The sequence below is a fragment of the Chaetomium tenue genome (genome assembly GCF_020726465.1).
Source record: "Chaetomium tenue strain MPI-SDFR-AT-0079 chromosome Unknown F5144scaffold_5, whole genome shotgun sequence".
Lineage (NCBI taxonomy): Eukaryota > Fungi > Ascomycota > Sordariomycetes > Sordariales > Chaetomiaceae > Chaetomium > Chaetomium tenue.
Window position 1 is genome coordinate 3,803,563 of NW_027117333.1, and position 25,242 is coordinate 3,828,804.

The 25,242-nt window shown below is 56.0% G+C and overlaps 11 protein-coding genes across 11 annotated transcripts; 4 read left to right on the forward strand and 7 right to left on the reverse strand.

Annotated features, from left to right (window-relative positions):
* Window positions 1-823: 823 nt before the first annotated feature.
* F5144DRAFT_549875 (uncharacterized protein) lies at window positions 824-1,474 on the reverse strand (the record flags this gene model as incomplete). The annotated part of the gene is made up of 1 exon (XM_066787607.1): window positions 824-1,474. One exon carries the CDS (start codon window positions 1,472-1,474, stop codon window positions 824-826), a length of 651 nt encoding a protein of 216 aa, XP_066641985.1.
* A 1,499-nt stretch (window positions 1,475-2,973) lies between these two features.
* On the forward strand, window positions 2,974-4,780 carry F5144DRAFT_316736 (major facilitator superfamily domain-containing protein). The gene is made up of 3 exons (XM_066784007.1): window positions 2,974-3,180; window positions 3,244-3,455; window positions 3,522-4,780. Exons 1-3 carry the CDS (start codon window positions 3,106-3,108, stop codon window positions 4,597-4,599), a joined length of 1,365 nt encoding a protein of 454 aa, XP_066641986.1. The 5' UTR covers window positions 2,974-3,105; the 3' UTR covers window positions 4,600-4,780.
* A 1-nt stretch (window position 4,781) lies between these two features.
* On the reverse strand, window positions 4,782-6,655 carry F5144DRAFT_316818 (uncharacterized protein). The gene is made up of 2 exons (XM_066784009.1): window positions 6,314-6,655; window positions 4,782-6,244 (listed from the first exon to the last, which is right to left on the reverse strand). The coding sequence occupies exons 1-2, from the start codon at window positions 6,383-6,385 to the stop codon at window positions 5,087-5,089; spliced, it is 1,230 nt and encodes a 409-aa protein (XP_066641987.1). The 5' UTR covers window positions 6,386-6,655; the 3' UTR covers window positions 4,782-5,086.
* A 1-nt stretch (window position 6,656) lies between these two features.
* F5144DRAFT_316796 (DNA/pantothenate metabolism flavoprotein) lies at window positions 6,657-8,834 on the forward strand. The gene is made up of 7 exons (XM_066784008.1): window positions 6,657-7,074; window positions 7,133-7,185; window positions 7,327-7,373; window positions 7,461-7,764; window positions 7,824-8,146; window positions 8,204-8,225; window positions 8,304-8,834. Exons 1-7 carry the CDS (start codon window positions 6,879-6,881, stop codon window positions 8,526-8,528), a joined length of 1,170 nt encoding a protein of 389 aa, XP_066641988.1. The 5' UTR covers window positions 6,657-6,878; the 3' UTR covers window positions 8,529-8,834.
* On the reverse strand, window positions 8,718-9,915 carry F5144DRAFT_316866 (uncharacterized protein). The gene has a single exon (XM_066784010.1). The coding sequence runs from the start codon at window positions 9,827-9,829 to the stop codon at window positions 9,140-9,142; it is 690 nt and encodes a 229-aa protein (XP_066641989.1). The 5' UTR covers window positions 9,830-9,915; the 3' UTR covers window positions 8,718-9,139.
* Window positions 9,916-10,290: 375 nt separating this feature from the next.
* Window positions 10,291-10,949, forward strand: F5144DRAFT_604750 (uncharacterized protein; the record flags this gene model as incomplete). Its single annotated transcript, XM_066791370.1, has 4 exons — window positions 10,291-10,349; window positions 10,412-10,502; window positions 10,567-10,724; window positions 10,784-10,949. The coding sequence occupies 4 exons, from the start codon at window positions 10,291-10,293 to the stop codon at window positions 10,947-10,949; spliced, it is 474 nt and encodes a 157-aa protein (XP_066641990.1).
* A 666-nt stretch (window positions 10,950-11,615) lies between these two features.
* Window positions 11,616-14,062, reverse strand: F5144DRAFT_317000 (uncharacterized protein). Its single transcript, XM_066784012.1, has 3 exons — window positions 13,720-14,062; window positions 11,946-13,659; window positions 11,616-11,891 (listed from the first exon to the last, which is right to left on the reverse strand). The coding sequence occupies exons 1-3, from the start codon at window positions 13,927-13,929 to the stop codon at window positions 11,863-11,865; spliced, it is 1,953 nt and encodes a 650-aa protein (XP_066641991.1). The 5' UTR covers window positions 13,930-14,062; the 3' UTR covers window positions 11,616-11,862.
* Window positions 14,063-14,598: 536 nt separating this feature from the next.
* On the reverse strand, window positions 14,599-15,106 carry F5144DRAFT_316998 (uncharacterized protein). Its single transcript, XM_066784011.1, has 2 exons — window positions 14,970-15,106; window positions 14,599-14,903 (listed from the first exon to the last, which is right to left on the reverse strand). Exons 1-2 carry the CDS (start codon window positions 15,015-15,017, stop codon window positions 14,745-14,747), a joined length of 207 nt encoding a protein of 68 aa, XP_066641992.1. The 5' UTR covers window positions 15,018-15,106; the 3' UTR covers window positions 14,599-14,744.
* Window positions 15,107-15,338: 232 nt separating this feature from the next.
* F5144DRAFT_579569 (uncharacterized protein) lies at window positions 15,339-18,454 on the forward strand. Its single transcript, XM_066789330.1, has 2 exons — window positions 15,339-15,550; window positions 15,627-18,454. Exons 1-2 carry the CDS (start codon window positions 15,494-15,496, stop codon window positions 18,399-18,401), a joined length of 2,832 nt encoding a protein of 943 aa, XP_066641993.1. The 5' UTR covers window positions 15,339-15,493; the 3' UTR covers window positions 18,402-18,454.
* F5144DRAFT_579572 (uncharacterized protein) lies at window positions 18,455-19,244 on the reverse strand. Its single transcript, XM_066789331.1, has one exon. It carries the CDS (start codon window positions 19,076-19,078, stop codon window positions 18,755-18,757), a length of 324 nt encoding a protein of 107 aa, XP_066641994.1. The 5' UTR covers window positions 19,079-19,244; the 3' UTR covers window positions 18,455-18,754.
* An 898-nt stretch (window positions 19,245-20,142) lies between these two features.
* On the reverse strand, window positions 20,143-23,912 carry F5144DRAFT_614232 (P-loop containing nucleoside triphosphate hydrolase protein; the record flags this gene model as incomplete). Its single annotated transcript, XM_066791767.1, has 5 exons — window positions 22,439-23,912; window positions 21,488-22,378; window positions 21,357-21,429; window positions 20,574-21,303; window positions 20,143-20,536 (listed from the first exon to the last, which is right to left on the reverse strand). The coding sequence occupies exons 1-5, from the start codon at window positions 23,771-23,773 to the stop codon at window positions 20,143-20,145; spliced, it is 3,423 nt and encodes a 1,140-aa protein (XP_066641995.1). The 5' UTR covers window positions 23,774-23,912.
* Window positions 23,913-25,242: the final 1,330 nt, after the last annotated feature.

Genomic DNA, 25,242 nt, shown 5'->3' on the forward strand with positions numbered 1-25,242 from the left:
CGTTGACCAAAGACCCATCGGCCAGGGCAGAACCGGTTTTGCAGCCGTGTGTTTGTTTATTTATTCAGCTGCAGGTTTTGCCACCATGTCATCATCATATCGTCGGCTTGGTAACACTCGAAGGACAGTTGGCCGTGTGGTTGGTCCAGCGCAGGGTATTATTGCATGGCACTATAGGGGTTTATGCCTTCCTTTTCAGGAGCCCATGTGTGTGGTGTTCTACGCGACATGGGGCACGAGGGCACTTATCATACGCAGTGGCGCAAGAGAGAACGGCTCGAGTGCGGGAGGGGCGAGCCATCACACAGCGCGAGTGGCGCGGGTAATTGAGACCACGGTTATTATCCGCTATGGTCGTGGCGCCATTTCTTGCCAGACCTAGGCTCCTAGGTTACGTTGGAGAGTTCCGGGCCGTCCAAATTCTTGAGAGGGCTGTGCCGAACGGAATCATTCACAACTCGGGAGCATGACCTTTCAGCATCAAAGTGGACTAAAAGAAAAACCTTTATCAAAGCGAATACATTTGCTAAGATTCAGAGTCCCGTCCAGACTAAATAACACCTTTCGGGCCTGTCCTGGCAAACTACTAGAATATGACTACGTACTAAATATAATCTGAAAAGATCTCTGCCCTCCCCTCGTCTCTTGCAGCCACAAAGGTGACACACAAACTGCCATGAACATTCCGCGTTAGAAACATCCCCAAACCGTAACATATCCTCTCAAGAACCCTCCATTACACTCTCACCTCCCCAATCCACAACTAAAATAAACAACCCCTGCCCAAGAAGAATCCTCATCATCCCCAAGCAAACAAGCCCATTCACAGCAGCGCAGCAGCAGCAGCCGCAATAACAGCCAGCGCCCCACCAGCCCGCTGCACGCCGAGGTCAGCAACACCTCCAGTGAAGGGGGTCGTCGCCGTCTTGCTCGGCAGCGCGGTGGTGCCCACAGAAAGGGTGGGCGGGCTGGTGACGACGGGGGGCGGCGGCGGCGGCGGCGGCGGAGGAGGAGGAGGGGGGGGAGGAGCCTCGGCCGACTTGGTGCTGCTGGCCGGCGGGGTAGGAGGGGGAGGCGGCGGGGGGTGCGGGTGGGTGGTGTGCGTCGGGGGAGGCGGGGGAGGGGGCGGCGGCAGGACCGTGGTGGGCGGCGGTGGGGGCGGGGGCGGGGCCTCGGTTTCGGTCACCGGGCAGATGGTGGTGCTCACGGCGATGGTCACCGTGGTGAGGACGATGCTGTGGTCCGGGCACTTGGTCACCTCTGGGGCGCAGCTGGTGATGGTCTGGACGCTGGTCGTGTAGACGGTGCTGGTCGTCCACTTTGGTGGGTGGGGGGAAGGCTTGCCCGGTCCCCAGGTGGGAGTGGGAAACACCACGGTGGGCTGGCCGAGCGAGAAGGGGGGGGGCTCTTGCTCGCCGTAGTGGGCAGCCGCGTGTGCGGCGAAGACGCCGAGGGCGAGGGTGTTGGCCTTCATGATGGCTATGTGTTGGGGGTGGAACGAGTGACTGAACGAGTGAATGACACCTTAGGTACTGGAATGGGAAGGGAGTGTGGAACTGAGGGCTGGGGGACCGGGCTGTTATATACACAACATTGTTTGCCTCGCCCCTACTCCAGTTGTATGGGAAAGAGACGGGAGGCAGCGTGACACTCGGCACCGTGGGCGCCACTTGGGCGGCATTCTGGACTGGGGGACGGAGAGGGGGTGCGCCCACTCTGGTACATGAAAAGCAAAGGCTAGACACCACAGGAGACAAGTATCGTGGTAGTGCGTATGGCCGGCTAAAGGAGAGACATGGTTGATTACCGGTAATCAGGGTTGATATTGGGCGGCAACATCTGGGCCATTGAAACCTCTGACGGCCCGGATGGTGTGTGTGAAGAGACCTGCATATGACGGCAAGGCGCACGGAACACCCATGAGCCACACGACCCCAAGGTGCACAAGGTGCTTCTCCGGTGAAATTCGAGCGCGAAATAAGGTTACCGGCTGGCAATCCCCTGCTCCCTGCGAGGGCGTGGCAACAATCGTAGGGCCAGGCGATGTCACCTCCCTTCCGCGACCTTCTCCCTGCATAGGCGGGGCGATGTGCCCCTGCGTTAGGTGGTTTGGTGGCTTCGAAAGGACGGCAGCTAGCCGATCCGAGTGTTTTCCCCTGCATTAACGCACATGATCCAAGATATTAACTGGTGAGAGGGTTGTCATTGCTTTTGAGGAGAGGTGTCACCGGCCAAACCAGCTGCCTGAAATAGCCAGGCGGTGGTGATTCGGATCGAGACATCGCTTTCAGCTCATCCGAGCGGGACGATCATAATGACCATCATGCGGAGAAACAGGGCTGAACCAGGCTGTTTTCTCCCAAAGACCCGGTAGGCGTCGTGTAATTGCCCCGGGCCGGCGAGACGCACAAGATTATTGGACTCGGGCGACACGAGTTTGTGATACGTTCAGCACTTTTGTTACGAGAAAGCCATGCTCTTCGGCGGCTGCCTCGCGCATCGGGTCACCGCATGGTGTGTACCGTGGGTATGAGGGTATGTACATAGGTACTATACAATAGGGGCTCGAGAGGGTTGCCGACTAGTGTACAAGTTGAATGAGATGGAATTGGGAATTCTTTGCAGCAGTTGCCCGGGGTTCGTTGCGGGTGGAGAGGTGGCCTAGCGAAAGGCTGTGACGAGGGTTAGGGTGGGAGTTATGGAGATGTTCTGGTGAGTGGCTCACTATTAAAACGCAAAAGTGTGGCTGGAGCTTGGTGATCGGGAGCACTGGCCGTGTGGCCGCGTGGCCGCGTATCAGCACTGTCAAAAGCGAACTAGTGGTGGGGCAATACGCCTAGTCCAGCTCCGGCGGAAGCCATCACGCTCCGTTCTTGACAGCTTTACGCTGCAACGCTGGCTGATCCGGCCGCAATCCTATCAACATCCAGGTTGTCCGCTCCCTCGCTTTTACGTGTTAATTTCTCCAATTTCCAGATCTCGTATTGTGCTGGTCGTGATACATCTTGGAGAATTCCGTTGTTTTGCGCTGAAGCTTGTTGTTGTATTGACACCCTGCTTCGACTCAAACGCTGTATATTTTGTCTGAATCCGAACGCCTGCGGCATGGCGCAACCCGTTGATTCCAGCACCCGCAAAAGGGTTTTGCGGGTGATCTTTATTTCCCTGCTACTAGATCTTGTACGTATACCTTCTTGCTACCTATGTGCCCTGCGTGCGTGCGTCTAACCTAGCTCGTTTTAGATTTCCTTCACCTTTATCCTCCCCCTATTCCCGAAACTACTAGAGTTCTACCGCAATGCCGAAGCTCCGCTCGACGCCGGAGCCCCGCCGTCCAAGACACTGCTCTCGAGTCTGCTCGGCTACCTCAATGCATACAAGGCTGCCTTTGCGCGCCCCATTGACTCCCGATATGACATCGTTCTGCTGGGTGGTGCCCTAGGGAGCTTGTTCTCGTAAGTAATGGTCATGCGCTTGCTTGACACTGTCAACACTCACGTACTAACCCATGCCCTCTACAGTCTCCTCCAGGCCATTGCTTCTCCGATCATTGGACGACTCTCCGACAAATACGGCCGGCGCAATGCACTGCTCGCGAGCATGGCCGGCAACATCCTCTCGGTACTGCTCTGGGTAATGGCGGTGGACTTCCGGACCTTCCTGGCCTCGCGCATCGTCGGAGGTCTTTCCGAGGGTAATGTGCAGCTCGCGACTGCCATTGCGACCGATATTTCGGATTCGAATAGCCGTGGGTCGACCATGGCGCTCATTGGCGCATGCTTCTCCATCGCCTTCACGTTTGGGCCAGCCCTGGGCGCCTGGCTTAGCTCCATTGCCACCGTGGCCGCCAATCCGTTCGCGACTGCAGCCGGAGTGTCGCTATTCCTGATCGTGACCGAGACCGTATATCTGTACTTTAGCCTGCCGGAGACCCTCCCCTCGATGACCAACACAGCCACCCAGAAGAAAAAGGAACGGGCAGCGGCAGCCAGCCCAATCCAGCGGACAAATTCTCACTTCCTCCTCAATCTGGTGCACATGACCTTCCTCCTCTTCTTCTCCGGTATGGAGTTCTCGCTCCCGTTCATGACTTACGACCTGTTCGAGTACACATCTGCGCGGAACGGCGGTCTCCTGGGCTACATCGGCCTGGTGGCTTCCATCTTGCAAGGCGGCGTGACCCGCCGTTTACCTCCCCTGCTCTCCGTCCGGATCGGCGTGGTATCCTGCCTCATCTCCTTTGCTCTCCTCGCCCGCATCTCCTCCGTATCTGGGCTTTACCTCGCCGCCACCGGCCTCGCCACCACGTCAGCCACCGTCGTGACCGGTCTCAACGCGCTCAGCAGTTTTGAGGCGAGTGAGGATGAGAGGGGCGGGAAGTTGGGTATCCTCCGCAGCTGGGGCCAGCTCGGTCGCGGATTGGGCCCCGTGCTGTTTACGAGCGTGTACTGGTGGGCCGGAAGGGAGACGGCCTACACGATGGGCGCTGTGGGAATTGCGGGTGTGTGCACCCTGACGCTTTTTGGGCTCAAGACGCCGCCCGCATCTTTGAAGCAGAAGAAAGAGCAGGCGGTAAAGGATGAGAAGAAGGAGCTGTGAGCAGTTGTCGGGGATTGTATATGTGAGTCCATGTCGGACATTGTATAGTACGTTGAAGGTAAATAAAGACGGGCTAGAAGGGTGTTAGATTTGTGTATATAGTGATGTGTACTTCCAATTTACAGTGGATGGCAGTTTAAGGTAGTCGGTAATTCACAAACCATTCGTCATAGCCCATGATAAATTATGATGAGGTAGTAGGAAGCCCATCCCTCGGCCAGTTCATACGGTCCGCGTTATTATATGGCGTTTTCTGAAGAAGAGGGAGCTGGTGGCATCAAATGCGCTGTTCAGTAAATAATATCCCATAAGATCGTATCATTTCCCCCACAACTCCCGGCTTCCCTTTTCGCCCGACAGTTTTGTGGTCTATAAGATCATGCAGCTCCGAACACACAGCTAACACATCGGAGTCGGGAAAACGACAATTACACGCGTCCGTAACTGGGTATCCATACCTTAGCCCTGCACGCCCCATCGTTCATACTTATAGCGCAACATCCTGGAAGGAAGCCCCATCACCACCAGGTGATTTCCCACCCTTTTCATCCTGGCCAGCTGCCTTTTCTTCTTCTGTATCATCATCCGCCTCATCCTCAACCGTCGGTTTCGGCCTCTCCACCAGCCGTTTCTCGTCCCGATCGTCCACCAGCATTTTCTGCTCGTCTTGCCCGCCAGACCTTGCTTTTTGCTCCTCCTGGATTTCCTCTCCATCGTCACTTGACGAATCTGACTCGGTGCCTTCCTCCTCCTTCTGCCTTGCCCCATTTTCGGAGCTGGGTTCTGGCGCCTGGTTGCTATTCGGGCTGGGCGCATTCTGCGGCGCTTGGTCGTCCTTCTGGGGAGGCGACGGGACGGTGGCTGGGAGCGCAACAGTCGTCGCAGTCTCCGTCGTCGTCGTGGTTCCGACCGTCCCCGCGGTGCCAGGACGGTCCTCAAACGGCGGGCCGGCGCGGACCGCGTCTAGGTAGAACTTTGTGACGCCAAGGATGCGGCCGTTGCGCTCGCATGCCTCAACCCACTCGGGCCGGACGATGGGGATGTTGAGCTCGTTTGCCTTCTCCCACTGCAGGCCGCGGCCCTCGGTCGTGACGAAGTGGGTCGTGTCGATGCGCACACCGTCGACGATTTTGGCGCCGATGCGCTCGACGGCCGCGCCCAGCCCCTCGCGCACGGCGGCCGGGAGTATGCCCGTCGTGATGGTGATTCCGCTCAAATCCGTCATCTTGTGGGTGCGCACCGTCACGCGCTGGCTCGCCGTCGTGCCCGCCGTCGTGCGCAGCACCAAGTGGAACGTGTATTCGGTGTCGACGGCCAAGCCGCTGATCTTGGTGGTGTGCATCGCGAGCGGTTTGGGGATGTTGCCCGCCTTCTGGCCGTTGCGGTATAGTGCTAGGCTGATCAGATCGGCCGTCGCCAGCTGGATCGGGTCCCACTCGAGCACGACGCTCGTTTGAGTTGCGTTGCGGCACCGCAGGACTGGCGCCGACGGCTCGGCCGCGCCGAAGCAGGAGAGGATCGAGTCCTGGAGCTCCCTAAACGAGCGCTCCGCTACCGTCTCGGAATTCTTGTTGCGCGTGACATTGATGTCGACGATGGAGCCCGATGCGATATCGGGAGGGAGCAGGATCGAGGGGAATTCGATCTACAGAGCCGGCGATGATGGTATTAGCAATGCATTTCTCAACCAAGTAGCTCTAGGGAAGACACATGCCAAGCGCTTGTCAGGGGTGAGTAGCACTGTGACGCCGGCGTCGACCTTGCCGACAGTGAGCGAGACGAGCATTGTGTTGTAGACTAGGCGTGCCGGGTTACGCGATGCTGTTGGGGGATGGCTTTGGTAAGTCTGCTCGAGTCCTGCGCCCGATATTGAGTGAGCCGGGGTGTCCTTGATGCGTGAGCTTGCCGCAAGTATCCGTATTGATGTTTGGTCGAGACAAAAAGAGAGAGAGACAACCTACCTAGCAGGTTGCCCTGGCTCTCTTGCATGCGTGGTGTCTTGGCAGCGTGAGCTGGGGTCCACTCTAGAATGGCCAGAATGCGCTGTGAGACCTCAAAGTGACGCAGGCTCAGGTACCCGCTGCGGGGGACCTTCAGCGGGAGGGGACCGAGGAGGCAACCCCACCATCGGGCCACGAGTTCGAGTCCATCGCCGCTCGAGCCCACGGATTCGGCCATTCCAGGGTCCGGTCATCCCATGATCCTGTCAGCTGTTTCACCTTCACCTTCACCTATTCCTACCACGGCCTAGCTAACCTATAACCACCCAACTTCTCAACATGCTGTCCGATATCCAGACTGAGGCCCCGCCAGAGAACCTCGCCGCGCTGGCCGAGACGCACTACTTTGCTGCCAATCCACCCCCCAAGGACCTTGAGAAACATGTTGGGTTGGCTCGCGAATTCATCAACTACCACTCCGCTTCCGGAAAACGGCTAGTGTTGATCACATCGGGAGGAACGACGGTGCCTTTGGGTGTGTTTGTCTCTCAATTGAATGGGTAGGCCCCGATATCTGACAATCAGCCGTGTAGAAAAGCAGACAGTCCGATTCATTGACAACTTCTCTGCCGGCACTCGTGGAGCCGTGAGTGCCCTTCCTCTTATACAGGGGCTGCTACTCAGGGGTAGGGGTAACTCCCCTCGCAAAAACTTCCATCCCATCCTTGACACCTCGATATCTTGTTATCAGCAATTATGGAAAATACTGATCCGAGCAACCTTTTAGACAAGCGCTGAATACTTCCTGGAAGCTGGATACGCCGTCTTGTTCCTGTAAGCAGTCTCACCAGGCATCCGCTTTCCCCGCTCGTGTCAGCCCCCTTTGTCGGGGAATGCCGAGGATGCTAACATCTCACTCAGACATCGCCAATTCTCTCTCCTCCCATTCTCCCGCCACTACAGCCATGCGACCGACTGTTTCCTTGACTTCCTCCGGGAAGGCCCTGATGGCAGCGTCGTCGCCCGCGATGAGGACGCCTCCAAGATGTTGCACGTCTTGAGGAAGTACCGCGACGCACGCGACCGCAATATGCTACTCCTGCTGCCGTTCGTCAGTATCTCGGACTATCTCCATGAGCTGCGCAGCGTTGCACAACTGATGCGACCACTTGGTCCTCGCGGGCTGCTGTACTTGGCGGCTGCCGTCAGCGACTTTTTCGTCCCCGTAAGTACCTCAGTTCACCCTCATACCCCTGGTATACATACAGTTGACAAATTTGCTAGCCGGACCGTATGTCCGAACACAAAATCCAGAGCACCGACGCCGTTGATGCTCTCAAGAAGAGTCAAGGAGTCAAGGCCCGACCACCATCCGACGAGGAAGAAACATTCGACAACTTTGATTCCTCTCCTAGCGTGCCCAGGAGCAAGAGCCTGGTCATTGACCTCGACCCGGTACCCAAGTTCTTGAAGAACCTGGTGGAAGGCTGGTCGCCTCAGGGCATGATTGTGTCTTTCAAACTCGAGACGAACCCTGCCATCCTAGTGCACAAGGCCAGGTACTCGCTTGACCGCTACCAGCATCATCTTGTGATCGGCAACCTTTTGTGAGTTCAGACACCAGCCAACCGCGCAGAAAGCTGAAACTAACTTGTCGTCGAAAGATCGACGCGGAAGTGGGAAGTTGTATGTTCCTTTCGCTGGCGATTCCATCAACCCCCTTCTTATCCTCCTATTGAATTTGCAAGCGGCTGACAGGACCAGGTGTTCGTCTCGCCCGGCAGCCCAGACCGCTGGATCCGCGTGCCGAGTGGGAACGGGGTGGAAGACGGCGCCCCCGTGGTGGATACGGAGAAGGCTGAGCCTGCTGACCCCAAGAGCTTGCCCGAAGGCGAGCCTGAAGTGGAAATCGAGAGCCTCATCATCCCAGCCGTGCAGGACTTGCATTCCAAGTATATCCGGACGGTCGAGGAGAAGGCAAATGCTTGAAACGAGAGTGGGGATTTCGGCATAGATTTTGAGCGACGAATGTTTTGATATACAGACTCCAACGAAGTTACCGGATTGGTGTGGTGGGCGGCATGTATCGTTTCCCCTGTCTTCGGAAATTTTGGCATCATTTCCTTCTTGATACCAATGTAGTCCGGATTGGTGCTTCCATCCTTTCGGGCTGGGTAGGGGGGTTCGTTGACTATCGTTCCCAACATCGCACAGTGAAAATATGGTGAGATTGTCGGGTTAGGTCTTGGCCCCTTTCCGGATCCGCGTCGGTTGCCTCTCCAAGAAACTAGACCGGAGCCACCCTGTCACTTAGCAGTGGCACTGGCATCGCTAAGGCTGAATCCAGACAGCCTTTCGTTCCTTTGGTCCAACGTTTGGACCTCCATCATCACTACGGGACGTCAGAACGGCAGAGGAAACGGGTTCGAAAGCCCTCCAGCAAAGTGCTTACCCGTCAAGGTCATATTGTCACCCCTCGAGATCCGTTTTCGTTCAGTTTGGCGACGATGCAAAAGCTGGCTGCACGGTGACGAGCAACGCCGTCACAGGCCGGGAGTTCAGGGGGATAAAACGACCAATTCAAGGTCGAGGCATGCAAGCTAACCCCTGGAAGTTCTAGGCTTGTTGGGACGCTGAGGCGGTCCCGGGGAAGAGCCATCAAGACGCGGGATAGCGTTGGCCATAAGTTTAGTTAGGTAGTCGAGCAGCTTGTCAAACTTGATCTTCATGATAGCTTTGGGCTGTGCCACGGCGACACGGATGCTTCCCCGAAGCTCTTTCTTGGACCCATCCAAACTCTTGCCAGACGAGTCGTAGCCGGCCGCGTTTAGGGCGCGGAAGAGCGCGGCCCTAACCACCCGCTCGCTCGTCTGGCGTACCACGGCGTTGCTGTTGTCCGTCGTCGAGAAGCCTTGGACATAGCACCATAGTGGTCTCGTTTTCTTCTCTTGTTCGTAGGTGTATAACACTTTGGAGATGAGAGGGTGCTCAAATGGGCCGAGGTATTTGAGGTGGTACATAGAAAAGACATTGCGCGGGGTGATGGACACGCGGAGGGGGAAGTCCTTGATCTTCTGACCAGGCATAAGGCGCAGCGCGAATGGGAACGAAATTTTGTGTTCGGCTGCAAATTTGGCCACTCTTTCGCTGGGCTCAAAGGCCTGCAGGGCCTGCGGTGAGAGGTCCGCACCAGGAGTTGTTTGTGTTGATATTATCGGATAATTCTGAAAAGTGGGAGGGGGTTTGTTGGCTGGCAGCGGTTTGAACCGCTGCAGAGTACGCCGGAACATTATGGTGGTTGCCGGGGGAAATGGTTGCTCTTCAAAGCTGCGCTGTATGTGTATTGGTGATGTTGGTGATGTCGGGTGAAGATGGTTCGTTGGTTAAATTGTATGTAGTTATGTCTTTACAGATTAGTTACATACCTTAGAAGCACAGACCACCCATACACCGTCCCATATGCATCCAGGCTGTCCCAGGGCTAGGTTGTTAGACCCACTCGCCATTTGCCCCCACCATTTCAGGCGAAACAAACCCAGCAAACCCAACTCCCTGCCTGCGCCCCAAAAGAGTCATATAAACCCCACTGTGCCTGCCCCTCCCTTGCGCCTTGTTTCTCATTTCCCATCATCGGCATCGCTCGGTTCCCTAGCAACACCGACCATAAAAATCGTGTAAGCAGGTTCTCATACTCGACTTTTGCACACATCTATTTTACGCGCGGAAACTCGCCTGAGCGCGCTCTGTCAATATGCCGAAGAACAAGGGAAAAGGTGGCAAGAACCGCCGCAGAGGAAAGAATGAGAACGAGTGCGTGGCGACCCTTTCCGCTTTCACTGCTCTCGTCTCGCCTTCGCTAACACCCGACCTAGCAATGAGAAACGCGAGCTTACCTTTAAGGAGGAAGGGCAAGAGTACGCCCAGGTTCTCAAGATGCTGGGGAACGGCAGACTCGAGGCCATGGTACGCGCCTTGCCACCACAAACTCGCACAAATTGGAGGGAAAATGGGCTAACGGAATCGGCAGTGCTTCGACGGCGTCAAGCGTCTCGGCCTAATCCGAGGCAAGCTCCGGAAGAAGATTTGGATTAACAACGGCGACATTATCCTCGTCTCGCTACGCGAATACCAAGACGAGAAGGGCGATGTGATCCTCAAATACTCCGCCGACGAGGCTCGTTCTTTGTACGGCCCCCCCCCTTCAAAATTACCACAAACTCTCACATCACTAACAACCTATGTAGGAAAGCCTACGGCGAACTTCCCGATACCGCCAAGATCAACGAGACCGACACGTTCGGCCCCAACGAAGACGGCGATTGCGGTTTCGAGTTCGACGAGGACCGCGACAGCGAGGACGATGGCGAGGGCGCCACCGCCGGCAAGGAGATTGCCATCGACGACATTTAAACTGCCGCTGCTCCGTGCGCCGATATCATCCCTCACTTCCGGGGCGGGGGCCACCCTTTCTGACTCCGACCGCACTCTTTCTTTCTTGGGTTTCTTGCTAAGGAAGGGGCGTTGGCCGGGGAACGGAAAGTAAAAAACTGTCTTCTCTCTCAAACCTTGGCCATACGGCTTGCCGTGTAGCTAAGAGTTCCCCGACAGTTGGTGGGCATCTCGTTTTGGTTATGGGGGTAGGGTGTGGTCTGAGAGGGGGCGGACCAGGTCGTGATGGGAGAGACGTCATCACCTGGCCCGTCTCTTGTTGTTTTCGGTTGAAGTAGTTCCTTCGGGTAATGGTAGCAGTTTGCTTGGCCTGGCTTTCTCTCTTGCGGGAGTTGACGGTTAGTTATGCATTGCAATATCAAGTTGTCGAACACAGACATACATGCGCTGGGTTCCTCTGCGCAGTCATAATATCTTTCCGTTTCGGGTAATTGGCACCATGTATAAGTGAATATGTTAATCCCGAGATCATGCGCTTGTCAAAAACGAGTTTTAAGGGCCAGTAACACTTCTTTTGTCCCATTTACGACTATCTACACCCGAAGGATAAACCTCCTTTCTCGGCTGGAAGCGACCACCATGACAAGCGGTACGCCATATGTGGCAATGCCGATATTTCCAAACCCCGTATCCCCATCCTCTTAACTCCTGTAAACATGTTCAGCATTCCCAGTCTCCAGTGTCACCCCTCCTCAAGCTGTTCTGATCACAGCATCGGTCTTGCTCTGAGGCCATCGAACAAGCTAGGACCTCTATCTCCAAGCTTGTGCAGAATCACATCCCCGGTTGCCCTTTTATTTCAGTCTCTATGAGGGCCCTCGGGCTTCAACACGCCCGGGCCCTGAGCAACCCGATGCTATCCCTATGTAACTCACTACCAGTCATCGTCATCATCCTCGTCATCTGCAAGGAATTAGCACATTATCATTCTACTCCAACTGAACGGACGAGACTTACCACTCCGGCTGACTTTCTCCTTTCTCTTCTGCAACGCTGCGGCCAAGGCATCCGCCATGCCTCCCCCGCCGGCCCCGGCCGCGACACCAGCAGGTGGCAACCCGCTGCCGTGCGGCCCGGTATCACCGCCAGCACCGCCACCGATATTGACTCCGCTTCGGTCGCGGATCTGGGAACGGTCGACCTTTTTGAGTGAGGCGATACCGCCCGCGCCACGGATACCGTCGAGCACAGCCGAGCGGGTCTGGTCGCCTCCTACCGGTAGGGGCGGGGCCGGGACGCTCGACGAATAGCCGGAATCGCGGTCCGGTGGGGGGGGAGGTGGAGGCGGCGGCATCCCGCCCATGCCCGGGCCAGGAGGAGGAGGAGGGGGAGGCGGCGGCGGGGGGCCTCCGCCGATGGGAGGGAGAGGCGGAGGAGGAGGGGCACTCGATGAAGGGAGCGGCGGGGCTGGAGGTGGCGCGGGTGGTGCACTAGATGTAGGGAGAGGTGGCGCCGGAGGCGCGTGGGAGGAAGGCAACGGCGGCGGAGCAGGCGGTGGAGGGACCGGGCTTCTAGCCGGGAGTGTAGGAGGCGGGCGTGAGCTCGGGGGTGGGAGCGGTGGTGCGCTCGCAGCGGGAGCCTTGGGGGGCAAAGGTGGGGGAGCGGTGGGAATGTGGGCATGGACTGGCTCCCGAGATGGGGGAGGGGGAGGAACGGAACCGCGGCTCGGGGGTGGCGGAGGCACGTTTCGTTGACCAGTAAAGGGCGGGGGAACAGCATGTCGCTGTGATGGCTCGGCATTCTCGATTGGTGTCTTAGGTGGCCGAGGTGGAGGCGGAGGCCCGGGGGCGGGAGGCGATGGTACAGCACGAGGGGGATCTGAGCGTGCGTATTTTCCAGCTTCCGCAAGGGGTGGGGGGACGGCAAATCTAGGCCGAGCAGGCGGCGGCGGGGAGTCCCGTGCCGGTGCCGGTGTCGGTGCCGGCTCCGGTTCGAATTTGCCGGACCGCCTCGGCGCTGGGGGCGGGGGTGGGGCTGGTCCGCGTTTTGGGGCCGGGGGCGGCGGAGGCGCAGGGGCTGCTTCGGGAACAGGTCTAGGTGGTGCGGCGGGTGGAGGGGGGGGCGGGGGCGGCGCTCTCAGATTGCCTCCGGGAGGATTGGAAGGGGGTGGGGGAGGCGGGGGAGGTGAGGAAACCTGCTGGCTGGCCTGGGCTGCCTGTTCCTCCTTGAGAAAGTCGACAATGAAGTCCTGGTTGTCGCGGATAAAGTCGTCGTTCAACCCTTTGGATTTCAAGTCCTCCCCAAAATGCTCCCTCCACTGGGGGTCGAAGGCATCCAACTTTGCGAATCTAGGCGGTGCTGCTGGGAGCTCATGGTACCCGTTCACGCTCCCTGACCGGTTGTCTCTTACCGGAGCGGACACTCGCGGCGATTCGGGCGGCGTGGGGGCTGACGAGTGTCGATGTCCTCCGAAGAGGCCCCCAAACAATCCATGGTGCTTGTGGTGGTTCGAGGGTGCCGCTCCTCCGAATGGCGTCTTCAGCGTTGCTTTGCTGGCATTCTTTTCCCGGTCGTTCATCTTCTTCAAGAATTGTTTTGCCTCCTTCTCGTCGACGAAGGATAATCCGGCCAGACATTCCTCCAGTTCGAATGTGTGGAAGAAGACGCGGTCTTGGTTGTAACTCCAGTTTTCATATATCTCCTGATCCCATATCACGCCCCGGTTTCCGGGCTGTCTTCGAGTTAATAACCATGTCTGATGATGTGTGAGGCCCTGAGCGCAGGGACGTACCGAGATGTCCACCATCTTGACCCAGTAGGTGTTGCCGACAAGGTCGTTCGCCAAGACGACAGCACCCTGCAAGCCTGTATATGTCCATTTCGATCGGTTGGGATGGGCTACGTAGAGCCTAGCCACGGCGACGGCATGAATCTTATTGGTCTGCTTCGGTACGAAGCGCTTGACGATCTCGCGGTCGTCGTCACTGAGGATGGACGGCATGGCGGGGGGGAGAAGCCGTCCAGGCGTCGGGTCTGCGGCTGCTGCTTGTTGCCAAAGGCTTCAGAAGCACAAAGATCAATGACGATGTCTGAAGAGGGCGGCGGGTACGGGCGCAAGACTGTCGGCTCTGCTGCAACTCGGATGTATTGACAGCCTCCCCAGCAGCGTGCGTCAGCGGCCGGACGAACACCTAGGCAGCGCTAATTGTGGCCAAGTCGGATCGCATCCAAGATTCGGCGTTATCTTGCCGAAGAGGAGGCCTATCGATGCTCGTCCGATGGATGCGGGAGACTCGCTCGGTGCGCCGTCGCGGGTTGAAAGGGCAATTGGTAATGGCGCGGGAGCCGGAAAGGAGATATCGGCGAAACCGGGTTCGGAGGCGGATTCGCAAACTTAGAGCTGGTGGAAGCTTCCTTGACTCAGGCTTGCATCACCAAAGCCACAGGTTCAGGGGACGCCAACTGGCGGGGCGCTTCATTGCTGACCAGCTGGGATTCATTTTGCTGGGGGCTCAGCCACAAATGCTCAAGTGGGGGCCTTTTATTACCGTACTGTGTATTTGAAATTCATCGACCAAGCAGTTTTCGTGCCGAGCACACACTTTATTCATCTGTGTTGCATGTTACATGGTATGACGGACCTCTAGAGGATACATATAATCAGGCCTGTCTGTATCTTATTCGGTCACGCAACCATTTCCAGGCCACGCTCCAATTGTGTCGCGCCGTCATCAGACTCGTAACCTGAAACAACGATATACCAATACCATACACACCATGTGCTTCATACGACAAGTGCTTCCTCCGCCTAACTATTTACTTGTTCAACTCTTCTGCCTTGGCCCGGCGTTCCTCCTTGGTTCCCTCCTCTTTCACATTGAATTCCTTGGGAATGGCTGGACCAGGGTGTGCAGTGTGTGCCTGGAATGCGTTCTTTACACTATCGGTTGCCTTCTGCAGCGGGTTACCACCGGTCTAACCCAGTATCAGTATGGGACATCGACAGCAAATTTGACAGAGCGTTGCAGGGTCATTTCTCACCGGCTGGTTGGTGTCTTTGTGCTGTTGGGTTGTCTGGGAAGAGTCCATGGTGCTTGCGATGTGCCCTGTCGATGACAGGGGTTTGAATCAATGAAGGTGGGTCAGGAATTCGAGATGGAAGTTGTTCTTGAGTAACAGTTGTGTGTCTGGCGGAGAGGGTATAGAGAGAAATGAAGTGTAAGAGGATAAATTCTAGATTCTAGCCAGCTCGAGTTTGTTTCCCTTTTGAACCCAACCTTGCGTACGCGCACTTCAGCTGGTGTGTTGGGGTGACAATGACGTCGGTATTGAAGGCCCCACGCGGCCTAAAGCAAGTGTTTTTGCTCACAAAGGCAAAGTAACCTACACCTGGGCGTGCAAGGTGCTAAGCTGCCCGCTACGGTAAGGTACTTCGGTACCACCACAATCTTGGCAACCCATCCTCGCGCGGCTGGTCGCCACTCCCCAACAACTGCCAGCAACGAAACACGTCCCAGCTGCACTCATGTCCCCTTCAAGACCAGACATCGAGTAACGCGCCCCATATGTCGGCTGCCGAGAACACGCAGCCTGTGCAGCCCGTGAAGCTCTCGCTGCCTCTGGTACGTCGGATGCAAAGCCTCTCTTCATCTCCAACTGCGTCTCACACTCATACCCTCCCCCCTTCCCCTCTTCCAGGTCTACCAACAGAAGCTCTTCGAGGAACTACGAAAGGAGGATGAACTCGTCGTTTTGGCTCGGGGCCTGGGCCTCATCCGGCTCGTAACCAATCTCCTCCACTCGTACGATGCCGCGGGGAACAACCTGATCGTCGTTGTAGCGGCCGACGACAGGGAAAATGCCTGGATTGGTGAGGCTCTCGCCGAGCATGCCGCCATCAGCATGTCGTCCCGGGCCCGCGGCCTGACCGTGGTAAACACCGACTTCACCAGCGTAGCAGCCCGCGAGAAGATGTACGCCGCCGGGGGCATTTTCAGTATCACCTCTCGCATCCTGGTCGTCGACATGCTTACCGGCCTTCTGAACCCCGAGACTATTACGGGTCTGGTTGTTCTCCACGCCGACAGGATTGTTGCAACATCCTTGGAGGCCTTCATTCTCAGGATCTACCGCCAAAAGAACAAGGTTGGTTTTCTCAAAGCCTTCTCGGACAACCCGGATCCGTTCACTACCGGCTTCTCACCGCTGGCCACTATGATGAGAAACATGTTTCTTCGGAAAGCTTCACTTTGGCCGCGATTCCACGTGCACGTAGCCGAGGCGCTGGAGGGGAAGAAGAAGGCAGAAGTGATCGAGCTGGAGGTCCCCATGACAGATGCCATGCGTGATATCCAGAATGCCATCATGGAATGCGTCGAAGTCAGCATCCAAGAGCTCAAAAAGGGCAACACTGGGCTAGAAATGGACGATTGGAATCTTGACAGTGCCCTCCTAAAGAATTTCGACGTCATTGTCCGCCGCCAGCTGGATCCTAACTGGCATCGCGTCAGCTGGAAGACGAAGCAGATCGTGGGCGATTTGACTGTTCTGAGGAATATGCTCCACTCCATTCTAGCGCTTGACGCCGTTTCTTTCCTCCAGCAACTCGATACCATCCACGCCGCTCATTCGCCGGCCCCCGGAACGACGAGGCAAACACAGTCCCCGTGGCTGTTCTTGGACGCTGCGCAAATCATCTTTGATACCGCGAAGAGGCGGGTGTACTCTAGCAGCCAGAGACCGGGCCCAAACATCACTAACATTGATTCCCTACGGCCTGTCTTGGAGGAACTGCCAAAGTGGGCCGTCCTGGCCGAGGTGTTGGAAGAAATCGACAGGGACCTCTACTTTGAGCCCGCCGCTCGCGATGATTCCAATGGCACCATCTTGATCATGTGCTCTGATACCGACACATGCCGGCAGCTCCGCGACTACCTCCAGACCATGCACGTCAAGCCAAGGACCGAGAACAAGGTCGAGGAGTTTCACGACCCAGAAGAGGACAAGCCGTCGGCTGCTTTTATGATGAGGAGGAAACTACGTAACTACCTCAAGTGGAAGCGGGAATTCGCCCAGGTAAACGCCAATTTGTTTTCAGAAAATCAGAAGGCCCTCACCGGCGCAGTCGATCCCCGCCTAGGTAACTCAAAGAGTAGGGCTGCCGCAAACAAGAGACGCCGCATCCGTGGTGGCGGAGTGGCAGGCGCTGCACCCGGCCGCCTCGACAATGGTAGCGTCGCGCAGTACTTTGAGAAACCAGGGGAGGTGGCCGAGCTGATGGCCGAGGTCCAAATTACCGAAGAAGAAACGAAACAAAAAGAAGATGTCGTCGCAGACCCCCTAGAAGACATGGACGATTACTACCAGTTGTACGAGATGCAAGACTTGGTTGTCATCCACGCGTACGACGGGGATCTTGACGAACACGTCTTAGAGGAAATCAAACCGAAGTACATCATCATGTACGAGCCCGACGCCGCCTTCATCCGACGGGTGGAAGTCTACCGCTCGTCTCACAACGACCGGAACGTCAGGGTATACTTCCTCTACTACGGTGGGTCTGTTGAGGAACAACGATACCTCTCTAGCGTCCGCCGCGAGAAGGACGCCTTTACCAGGATGATCAAAGAGCGCGCCGGCATGTCTCTCGTCATGACAGTCGACGCGCACGGCGCCGAAGACCCGCAAGAAGCCTTCCTCCGCACCATCAACACGCGCATTGCGGGCGGCGGCAGGCTCGCCGCAACCGCCCAGCCGCCGCGGGTTGTGGTGGATGTGCGCGAGTTCCGCTCATCCCTCCCGTCCCTCCTGCACGGCCGCTCCATGATCATCGTGCCCTGCATGCTCACAGTCGGCGATTACATCCTGAGCCCCGCCGTTTGCGTGGAGCGCAAGAGCATCAGCGATCTCATCAGCTCGTTTAAAGACGGCCGGCTGTTTGCGCAGTGCGAGGCCATGTTCCAGCACTACCGCAGCCCCATGCTGCTGATCGAGTTCGATCAGAACAAGAGCTTCACGCTTGAGCCCTTCGCCGATCTGTCCGGCAGCCTGGCCAGCGTGAGCGCTGCCAGCGCGGGTGCTCACGACCTACAGAGCAAGATCGTCCTGCTGACCCTAGCCTTCCCCAAGCTGCGCATCATCTGGTCGTCGTCGCCGTACGAGACGGCTGAGATCTTTGAGCGGTTGAAGGCACAGGAGAGCGAGCCGGACCCAATCGCAGCGGTTCGGGCGGGGCTGGATGGCGAGAGCGACCCGCAGGCCGAGGGACAAGTGTTCAACCCGGTGCCGCAAGAGATGCTGGGGGCGGTGCCCGGGGTGACGCAGAAGAATATCATGAACTTGGTGCTGGAGACGGAGAACATCATGGAGGTGGCTAACATGACGGTGGAGGATCTGAAGCCGCTGGTTGGGAAGGAGGCTGCGGGGAATATTTGTGGCTTCTTTGCGAAGGATTTGTTGGAGGATGATGAGTAATGAAAGGGTGAAAGCAATGAATGACACACATGATGTCGGGGGTACATTCCATAACAATGTTGGAATTGTTCGCGGATCAAATAAGCAGTAGTTCGCTCTATAAACAATGTGACAGATGATAAATCAATGACTATAACCAGCCCGCCTGCTAAAATGCAACTGTTTCCCTTCCCTATGTCCCCCCACCCCCCCTTCTCCCTCTCACATTCGTAAAAAGCCTGTCGCTCGGGGTATTGGGGTATCTCATATGATGCATCATATATCGTGATGGCGAAGACGGCGAAGAAAAGGCCCCGTGTGCCCGCCTGCTAAAAGTCTGCAATCCATCCCACCTCTCCTTCCCTACGGCGCTCTTAGACGACGTGTCTGCGCCTACCGAAGCCGCGGTGCCTGCCGGTGGTGGTGCCGTGGGTGCGACCCGCGCTGTGGCGGCGGCGCCCGCCGCAGGTGTTGCAGGTCAGGCAGCCGACGATGATGTTGAGGAAGTTGACGATGCCGTTCACGATGGCCATGATGATGCCGCCGATGCCGTTGATGATGGCCATGATGGTCCGCCCGATGGTACGGAAACAGGACTGGATCTGGAAAGGGGGGTGGTATGTTAGTATGGGTGACGTGGGAGAGTTGGTGGGGTTGTAATATGAGTATTCACTTACGCAAGAGACGACGGCGCCCATTTTGATAATGTTTTGTTGGGTCGGGTTGGTGATGTTTTTGTTTTGGTGGTTTTGTTGTTGTGCAGTTGGCTTCGAGGTATGTATTCTCGAGGTTATGGTATATGATGTTTGTTTGGTTGGTTTGTTCTGTTGAATGATGAACTTCTGGACTAAGAACCAGGACGCATTGGCATGATATATGTATTCCGAACGGCATCTATGGTACCTAGCTATTGACTGCTACGTCGCATCATGAAAGTGGGAAAATATTGTGTAAGTGGTTGGTGACGTCACTGACTAAACCATCGGCTTCCGTCCCGCTTGTTCGTTATTGGCTGCATATTATTTTGAGTTGATGTTTTCTTCCAAGCCCAACCACTGACATCTTCGGTTCCCCTTGCAGCACTCCAAGGCACATCCAACAGGGCAAGACATTTCGGTGCGTTTCTTTCCGCCTTGTTCTCGTGGGACGATGATGACACCGGGCCGGAGAAACAGGACAGATTCTGTGGGGAAATGCAGAGGGTGCATTGTCTCGCAGCCAACCTCAGCCAACCAAGCAACTTTAACGGTGGCCAGTTGCAGTGAAGTCATTGCACACCCAAGACACCCACACAGCAGGCGGCAGGTCATCACTGGTCATTCAGCCGCTGGCCTTCGCTCCTCGGGGGTGGTTGCATTGAGCATACCATGACGTCATTAACCGTCGGGTCTGGCCGGTGGGCACGGGAGGCTTGGCTCCCACCACCATGTGCGGGTCCACTCTCAACCGTCGTCACCCCCTCTCGAGCCCCTATTGCCCGCGCACGGCTGCACGGTTACAGCACGCAATCCATGGAGCCATGCTGCCTTGCCAGCCTGTCTCGTGCCTGTCTTCAAACTTGAAGTATGTATCCCTATGAGCAACGGGATACCAGATGCCAAGCGTCTTGGGCATCATCATAACTGAATATTTGGGTATCATTCCCTCTCATGTCGCCGTGATCATGAAAACGCCAGGCAACCATACCATACCCCACTTTCCCTCCCTTTTCCTACTCAATTCATGTCGCTTAGATCACCTCGATTCGTTCCATATATCCCTCTTAACGAACCGCCAACCTCCGCTGGATCCTGACAAAGTTCGCAAAATTCATCTTCTCAGTACCCCGACTGTCGACATACTCGCCGCTAACGATGGTGTGCACGCGCATCCGCTCGTCGTACCGCAACCCCGATAACAGCTTGGGCGTGATGAGGAAGTACTGGCTTGTGTGCTCTCGACAGGCGACTTCGACCATGCGCTCGTGTACCATGCGCTCGTTGCGCGGGTCCATGCCCTGGTTGATCTCGTCCACAACGCGGAACGGCGCCTGCGCCATCGATTGCAACGCCATCAGATAGAAAATTGTCGAAACAGCCCGCTCACCCCCCGACTGGCGGTGTTGGTCCAGGCGTTGGAGAGTCTCGTTCTCGCTGTATCCAACCTGGTTAGTCTTCCTGAGAGTCAAATCTCGGTGAGCGTTAAACCACATACCGGAACTTGACCTTGATCTCGATGGCCCACTTCTCAAAATCCTCGTCCTTGTGCACCCCCACTTCACCGGCGCAGCTGATCTGCTCAAAGTTGTAGCTGAAGGCATCGTTGATCTGGCTGACGAGCTGATCTAGCTTGGGCTCCCACTGGCTTTTGACGTTGCGTATGCGTTCGTCGAGCTCTGCCATCTTGATCTCGTGATTCGCTTGGTGGGCACGTTCTCTCTCGATCTTGACTGCGTATCGTTCGTACTCTTCCAGCGCCGCCGGGTTGCTGGCTTGAATGACCTCTAGTTTCGTCTTTTCCACCTGAATCGCTTGGTCGATGTCTTCGACCGTTTTGCCCATCGCCTTGTCCCGCAATTCGTCCTTGTTCTCCTCCGTCAAAATGCTGACAGCTTCCTCTTTGGCCTCGGCAGCAATGTTGCGTTGCTGGTTTAGTTCGTCCTCGATCTGCCTGAGTGACATTTTGCGTTCCTCTAGCTGCTGGGTGATCTCCAAATTCTTAACCTTGAGAACACCCACGTCCGACTCTGCCTCCATGAGAACCACCTGTGCCTCTAACATGGCCTCACGCGCTTTTCGAATACCCATTATTTGCGTGTGGTGCCCGAGAACTGCCCTGGCCTTTTCAAGAGCAATTTGGTCTTGAAGCTTTTCAAGCTCCAGTTTGCGGCCTTTGCATTCTGTGAGCTCTTGTTCAGTTCGCCTGAGCGCCGTTTTTTCGGATTCTGCATCCATGTCAGTAAGAAGCGTGATGCCGTCTCAAGTCGAGCAGCCGTACCTATCTTGTCCGGCAACGTCTGCCACTTTGTGTACTCGCGTTGCAACTCGCTTTTCGCCGACCGCAATTCCGTCTACTTCACGTCAGCAGAATTCGAACCAAAAGGGGCGAACCATATGTGAGTAACATACAATCTTGTGCAAGAGGTGCTGCTTTTCCGTCCCCGCTTCTACATATTTGGCATCCATGGCGTCGTAATGCTCTTTCATAGCGGTGAGTTGTGCTCTGAGTTCCTCGATTTCCCGCTGGAGCTCGGTCTTCTCGGCCGCATCCACTGGTTGATCGGCCCAGAAGCGGCCCTTTGCAAACTGGGTGACCCGCGTGGAAACGGCCCCTGGGCCATACTCTCTTCTACGCGTGATACGGTACAACTGTCTGCCCGCAGCGAATTGTATGAGCCTTTCCGCCCGCTGGATCTGGTCGAACTGCTCGTCAGTAATGTCCCGAATGGACACGGCCGATGCGTGCATCTTCCTTTCGGAGCAAAGCATAGCAAGCACCGGTTCCGGTCCATCGAGATAGTCGCTGACATAGCCGTCGAAGCCCAGATTTGATAACTCTTCGTTGGGCAGAGGCGGCTTGAACGCACTATATTGTGTAAAACAGGAGCGGATCGTCACGGAGAGCCCCATCTCGCTGTAAAATTGGTTGCTGAGCTTTTTGTGATCCTCTCTGGTCTGCGCCGTGAAGCATAAGAAGTCGTCTGTTTGGAGGATGGACTGAACAAGGTCGGTGTACCGCTTGTCCTTGACAGAACATGTGAGCATCGGAGGGCCGAAAACCTCCTTCTCGAAGCTCTGCTGGTTGTCCTTCAACCACTCCCAACCCTTAGCGACGTCGTTATTGATCCTCTTCAGCTGAGTGAGAAGCTGGCCTTGCTGCGAATCCAGATCCTGCACATTGGATTGCAGTCTTTTCAACTGTTCTCGAGTCTCGGTGGCCTTCATCCGCACTCGCTTGAGTTCTTCTGCCGCCTCCACAGATTCTTTCCCCTTTTCACGAGCTTGATGCTCTTGTTCTCGCTGTACTCGAGTGGTCAGTATGAAGATCCGGTGGGCATCACGGGGAAAAGAAAGACCTACGATTTTCCTATTCCAATCAGCAGCGTCGAACTCTGGAGGTGCCTGGCGATAGCCGGCTTCTAAATCGGTGATATTTTTCCGGAGACGGCCAAGTTCCTGTCTTTTGGCGACAAAATTCGCTTGCTCCGCCTCCTTCCGTCCAGCCAGCTCTTGAGACTTGGTCTGAACGGCTTCGACTTGGCTAATAGCCGCGTTAGCGGCAGCATCGGCCGCCTGCAGCCGACGTTGCCTGTCAGCCACGACCAGTTTGACCTTGGCCTGGTATTCCTGCTTCCTGTTGACGGCTTTAAGCGCAGGGGCAACGCTATCATAGAGTCGCTTGAGAGAACGTTCAGCGTCGACTTTTCGCGCCTTTGCTTCCTTGAACTTGTTTCGGGCATCATAGTACTTGACCACTACCCGCAGCTTGTTGTAATCTTCAATTGCCTCTTGGATCGCTTTCCTTTCCCGCAGCTTTTCGACATCAGCCTGGAGCACCTGCTGGCGGGCCTCCATCTTGCGGAGCTCCTCACGGATCTTTTCGCCGTTGTGCTCGGTGTCCTTCTGCAGCTTGAAGTGGTCCCGAAGCTGGGCTCGCCAATTTATCATTTCTTCCGGCGCGGCCGCATGGAGGGTCTTTTCGAGCAACTCGATCGGCGTGAGGGCGGCAAATTCGGCCACCTTGTCCTGAGGTAAGAACTGGCACAGGTTGTCGATCTGTATCCTGAATGACCGCATGAGCTTCTGGATTTCCCTGTGTGATACCCTCTGCCCATTGATTGTGAATTTTCTGCTATTATCCTCTCGTCGGATGGTGAGCCCAACGATGGGGTTTTCCGAGTGTTCTGGTAGCTTCTGCAGCTCAACCTCGATCCCGGCTTCGTCCTTGCCGTGCTTGACAAACTCCCCAAAAGCGCTCGCCCGACCCAGGACGTTCGAAGAGTAGCCCAACCCCAAACAGATGGCACAAACGAGCGAGCTTTTCCCCGTGCCGTTGGGCCCGATGACCATGTTCAGATTGGGGCCGAGGAAAAACTCAGCCTCTTCGTATGTGACGAAGTTTTCAACCTTGACACGAACGATCGCACCTGGTTGAAACCCGGAAACCGCCGGGCCATTTCGTGGTCGTGATACCGCCGTGCGCCGCGAGGCATATGCGACATCGTTCTCTACCGAGGATGCCTCATCGTCATCTTGATCGTATCCAAGCGAACCATCGCCGCCTCTCAATCGGAGAAAGCGGAAAGGGTCAGCTCCACCATGTCGACCGGCAGGTTGGTTGGCGGGGTTTCGCAGAGAAGGGACAGGGAGGGGTTCATCTTCTTGTGGCCCGTTGCCAAAGACGCAGTTGGACATCGCGCCAGTCGCTGGAGATCGTATCTCGGATTTAAGCGTAAGTTCCAGGTCTTAATTTGCTCATCGGAGAATCTCCGCGGGTGGGAGGTCATAGGGGAACCGACTGGAATTGGTGGAAGTGGCCGAGGATTGGTGTGGGGAAAGATCGTGGGTTAGGGAAACGCGACGCGTCTTCACATTCTGTAAAGTGGTTGCGTATTCGTACATACCGAGGTCGGTTGTGTGCTGGGTAATAATGCGCATTGTATGGTGTCTGTGACGAAGCAAAATACGTGACAAAACATCCCACATAAGATATCAAGGCTGAGATCTTGAATCAGAAGTGTTTTTTATGCAATTCTATAACCTCACAAAATCAGTGCTAATTGATATTTGGTGGTTCGACTTTGGGCCTTTGCATACTCACAGCATCAGTTATTGCAAGCCGATACTTTATCATTGCATTGAGTGGTATTATTCGTACAGATTACACAACGCTGCTCTGCGCTGCGCCCCACTAGGCCAACATCCTCCCTTCCCAGCTCCTCACCCTGGAATACCTACCACACAGTCAGGCATGCGTGCCATGGTGGCATGTGGCCGCATACCAGTCACCCTGGCCTCCGATATTTCATACCAGAAATGGAACCTTGTGCCAACCGTGGGCCGTCGCGTCAGTCATGAATGTCCTGCCATTCAAGTGAATGAAGGCAGCCTACCTCAGCAGGTAGCCAGGTGTTCGTGATGGTCCGGACAACGATCCGTCCGCTCCAGGTCTACTATAGCGATGTGGTGCCCGTGATGGTTTCGAGCACGGCACTAAGCCCGGAGAGTCGGTGATTCGAGGAGATGCCAGTCCACCTAAGCACTTGGGTATGGGGTGAAAGCCGTGGGTGGTCCCTTATTCTGGGAGGATCCGATATCTGTAACATGAACGAGGTAAAATGAGGCGAGAGATGCTTTGCAGTGGGTCTCTTCTCTTTGCGCATACAACGAGTGCTGCCATCCTGCCCAAACGGCCGAGACACAACATTCCTGAGTTGGCACTGTTGGCCCCTCCTTCCCAAATATTTACCTTTACACAGTACCTAACTCCCCAAGTGCTTGCGCCGAGGGTCCCCGCCACTGGAACTCGAAGCAAAAAAAAAACATTCCCGCTTCTTAGGTTTCACTCATTTGCTATCGCCAGCCTTCGTCGGTCCTGCACACACCGACAGGTGTGTTGTTGTTGGTCACGTCCGCTCTCTTCCTTCCTCCATTCCCACTCTCTCCCAACCTCTCTCGTTTACTTGCTTTCTATTACAACTGCAGTGAACGTCGGGAATCTTCCCACCACCCTCCACGCTCGTGGGCGTCGCTCATTTCCCCGCGCAGCTTTGGATTACCTTATCTTGTGTGTTCACGCCTCAACACTAATAATATCGCCCCTGTTCGCATCAGTTCCACTTGCGTTACAACTCAGTTGCCTTTTTGACCGTCTTCTCGGTCGA

Excerpts from the sequence above, each read along its gene's own strand:
- F5144DRAFT_316736 (XM_066784007.1), top strand. The coding sequence starts at position 3,106 with ATGGCGCAACCCGTTGATTCCAGCACCCGCAAAAGGGTTTTGCGGGTG. Across the intron at positions 3,181-3,243 it reads TTTCCCTGCTACTAGATCTT|ATTTCCTTCACCTTTATCCT; the intron begins GTACGTATACCT and ends AGCTCGTTTTAG. Across the intron at positions 3,456-3,521 it reads GCCCTAGGGAGCTTGTTCTC|TCTCCTCCAGGCCATTGCTT; the intron begins GTAAGTAATGGT and ends TGCCCTCTACAG.
- F5144DRAFT_316818 (XM_066784009.1), bottom strand. The coding sequence starts at position 6,385 with ATGCTCGTCTCGCTCACTGTCGGCAAGGTCGACGCCGGCGTCACAGTG. Across the intron at positions 6,245-6,313 it reads TCACCCCTGACAAGCGCTTG|ATCGAATTCCCCTCGATCCT; the intron begins GCATGTGTCTTC and ends CCGGCTCTGTAG.
- F5144DRAFT_316796 (XM_066784008.1), top strand. The coding sequence starts at position 6,879 with ATGCTGTCCGATATCCAGACTGAGGCCCCGCCAGAGAACCTCGCCGCG. Across the intron at positions 7,186-7,326 it reads CTGCCGGCACTCGTGGAGCC|ACAAGCGCTGAATACTTCCT; the intron begins GTGAGTGCCCTT and ends GCAACCTTTTAG. Across the intron at positions 7,765-7,823 it reads TCAGCGACTTTTTCGTCCCC|CCGGACCGTATGTCCGAACA; the intron begins GTAAGTACCTCA and ends CAAATTTGCTAG.
- F5144DRAFT_316866 (XM_066784010.1), bottom strand. The coding sequence starts at position 9,829 with ATGTTCCGGCGTACTCTGCAGCGGTTCAAACCGCTGCCAGCCAACAAA.
- F5144DRAFT_317000 (XM_066784012.1), bottom strand. The coding sequence starts at position 13,929 with ATGCCGTCCATCCTCAGTGACGACGACCGCGAGATCGTCAAGCGCTTC. Across the intron at positions 13,660-13,719 it reads TCAAGATGGTGGACATCTCG|CCCGGAAACCGGGGCGTGAT; the intron begins GTACGTCCCTGC and ends ACTCGAAGACAG. Across the intron at positions 11,892-11,945 it reads GGAGAAAGTCAGCCGGAGTG|ATGACGAGGATGATGACGAT; the intron begins GTAAGTCTCGTC and ends AATTCCTTGCAG.
- F5144DRAFT_316998 (XM_066784011.1), bottom strand. The coding sequence starts at position 15,017 with ATGGACTCTTCCCAGACAACCCAACAGCACAAAGACACCAACCAGCCG. Across the intron at positions 14,904-14,969 it reads ACAAAGACACCAACCAGCCG|ACCGGTGGTAACCCGCTGCA; the intron begins GTGAGAAATGAC and ends ATACTGGGTTAG.
- F5144DRAFT_579569 (XM_066789330.1), top strand. The coding sequence starts at position 15,494 with ATGTCGGCTGCCGAGAACACGCAGCCTGTGCAGCCCGTGAAGCTCTCG. Across the intron at positions 15,551-15,626 it reads TGAAGCTCTCGCTGCCTCTG|GTCTACCAACAGAAGCTCTT; the intron begins GTACGTCGGATG and ends CCCCTCTTCCAG.
- F5144DRAFT_579572 (XM_066789331.1), bottom strand. The coding sequence starts at position 19,078 with ATGGGCGCCGTCGTCTCTTGCGTAAGTGAATACTCATATTACAACCCC.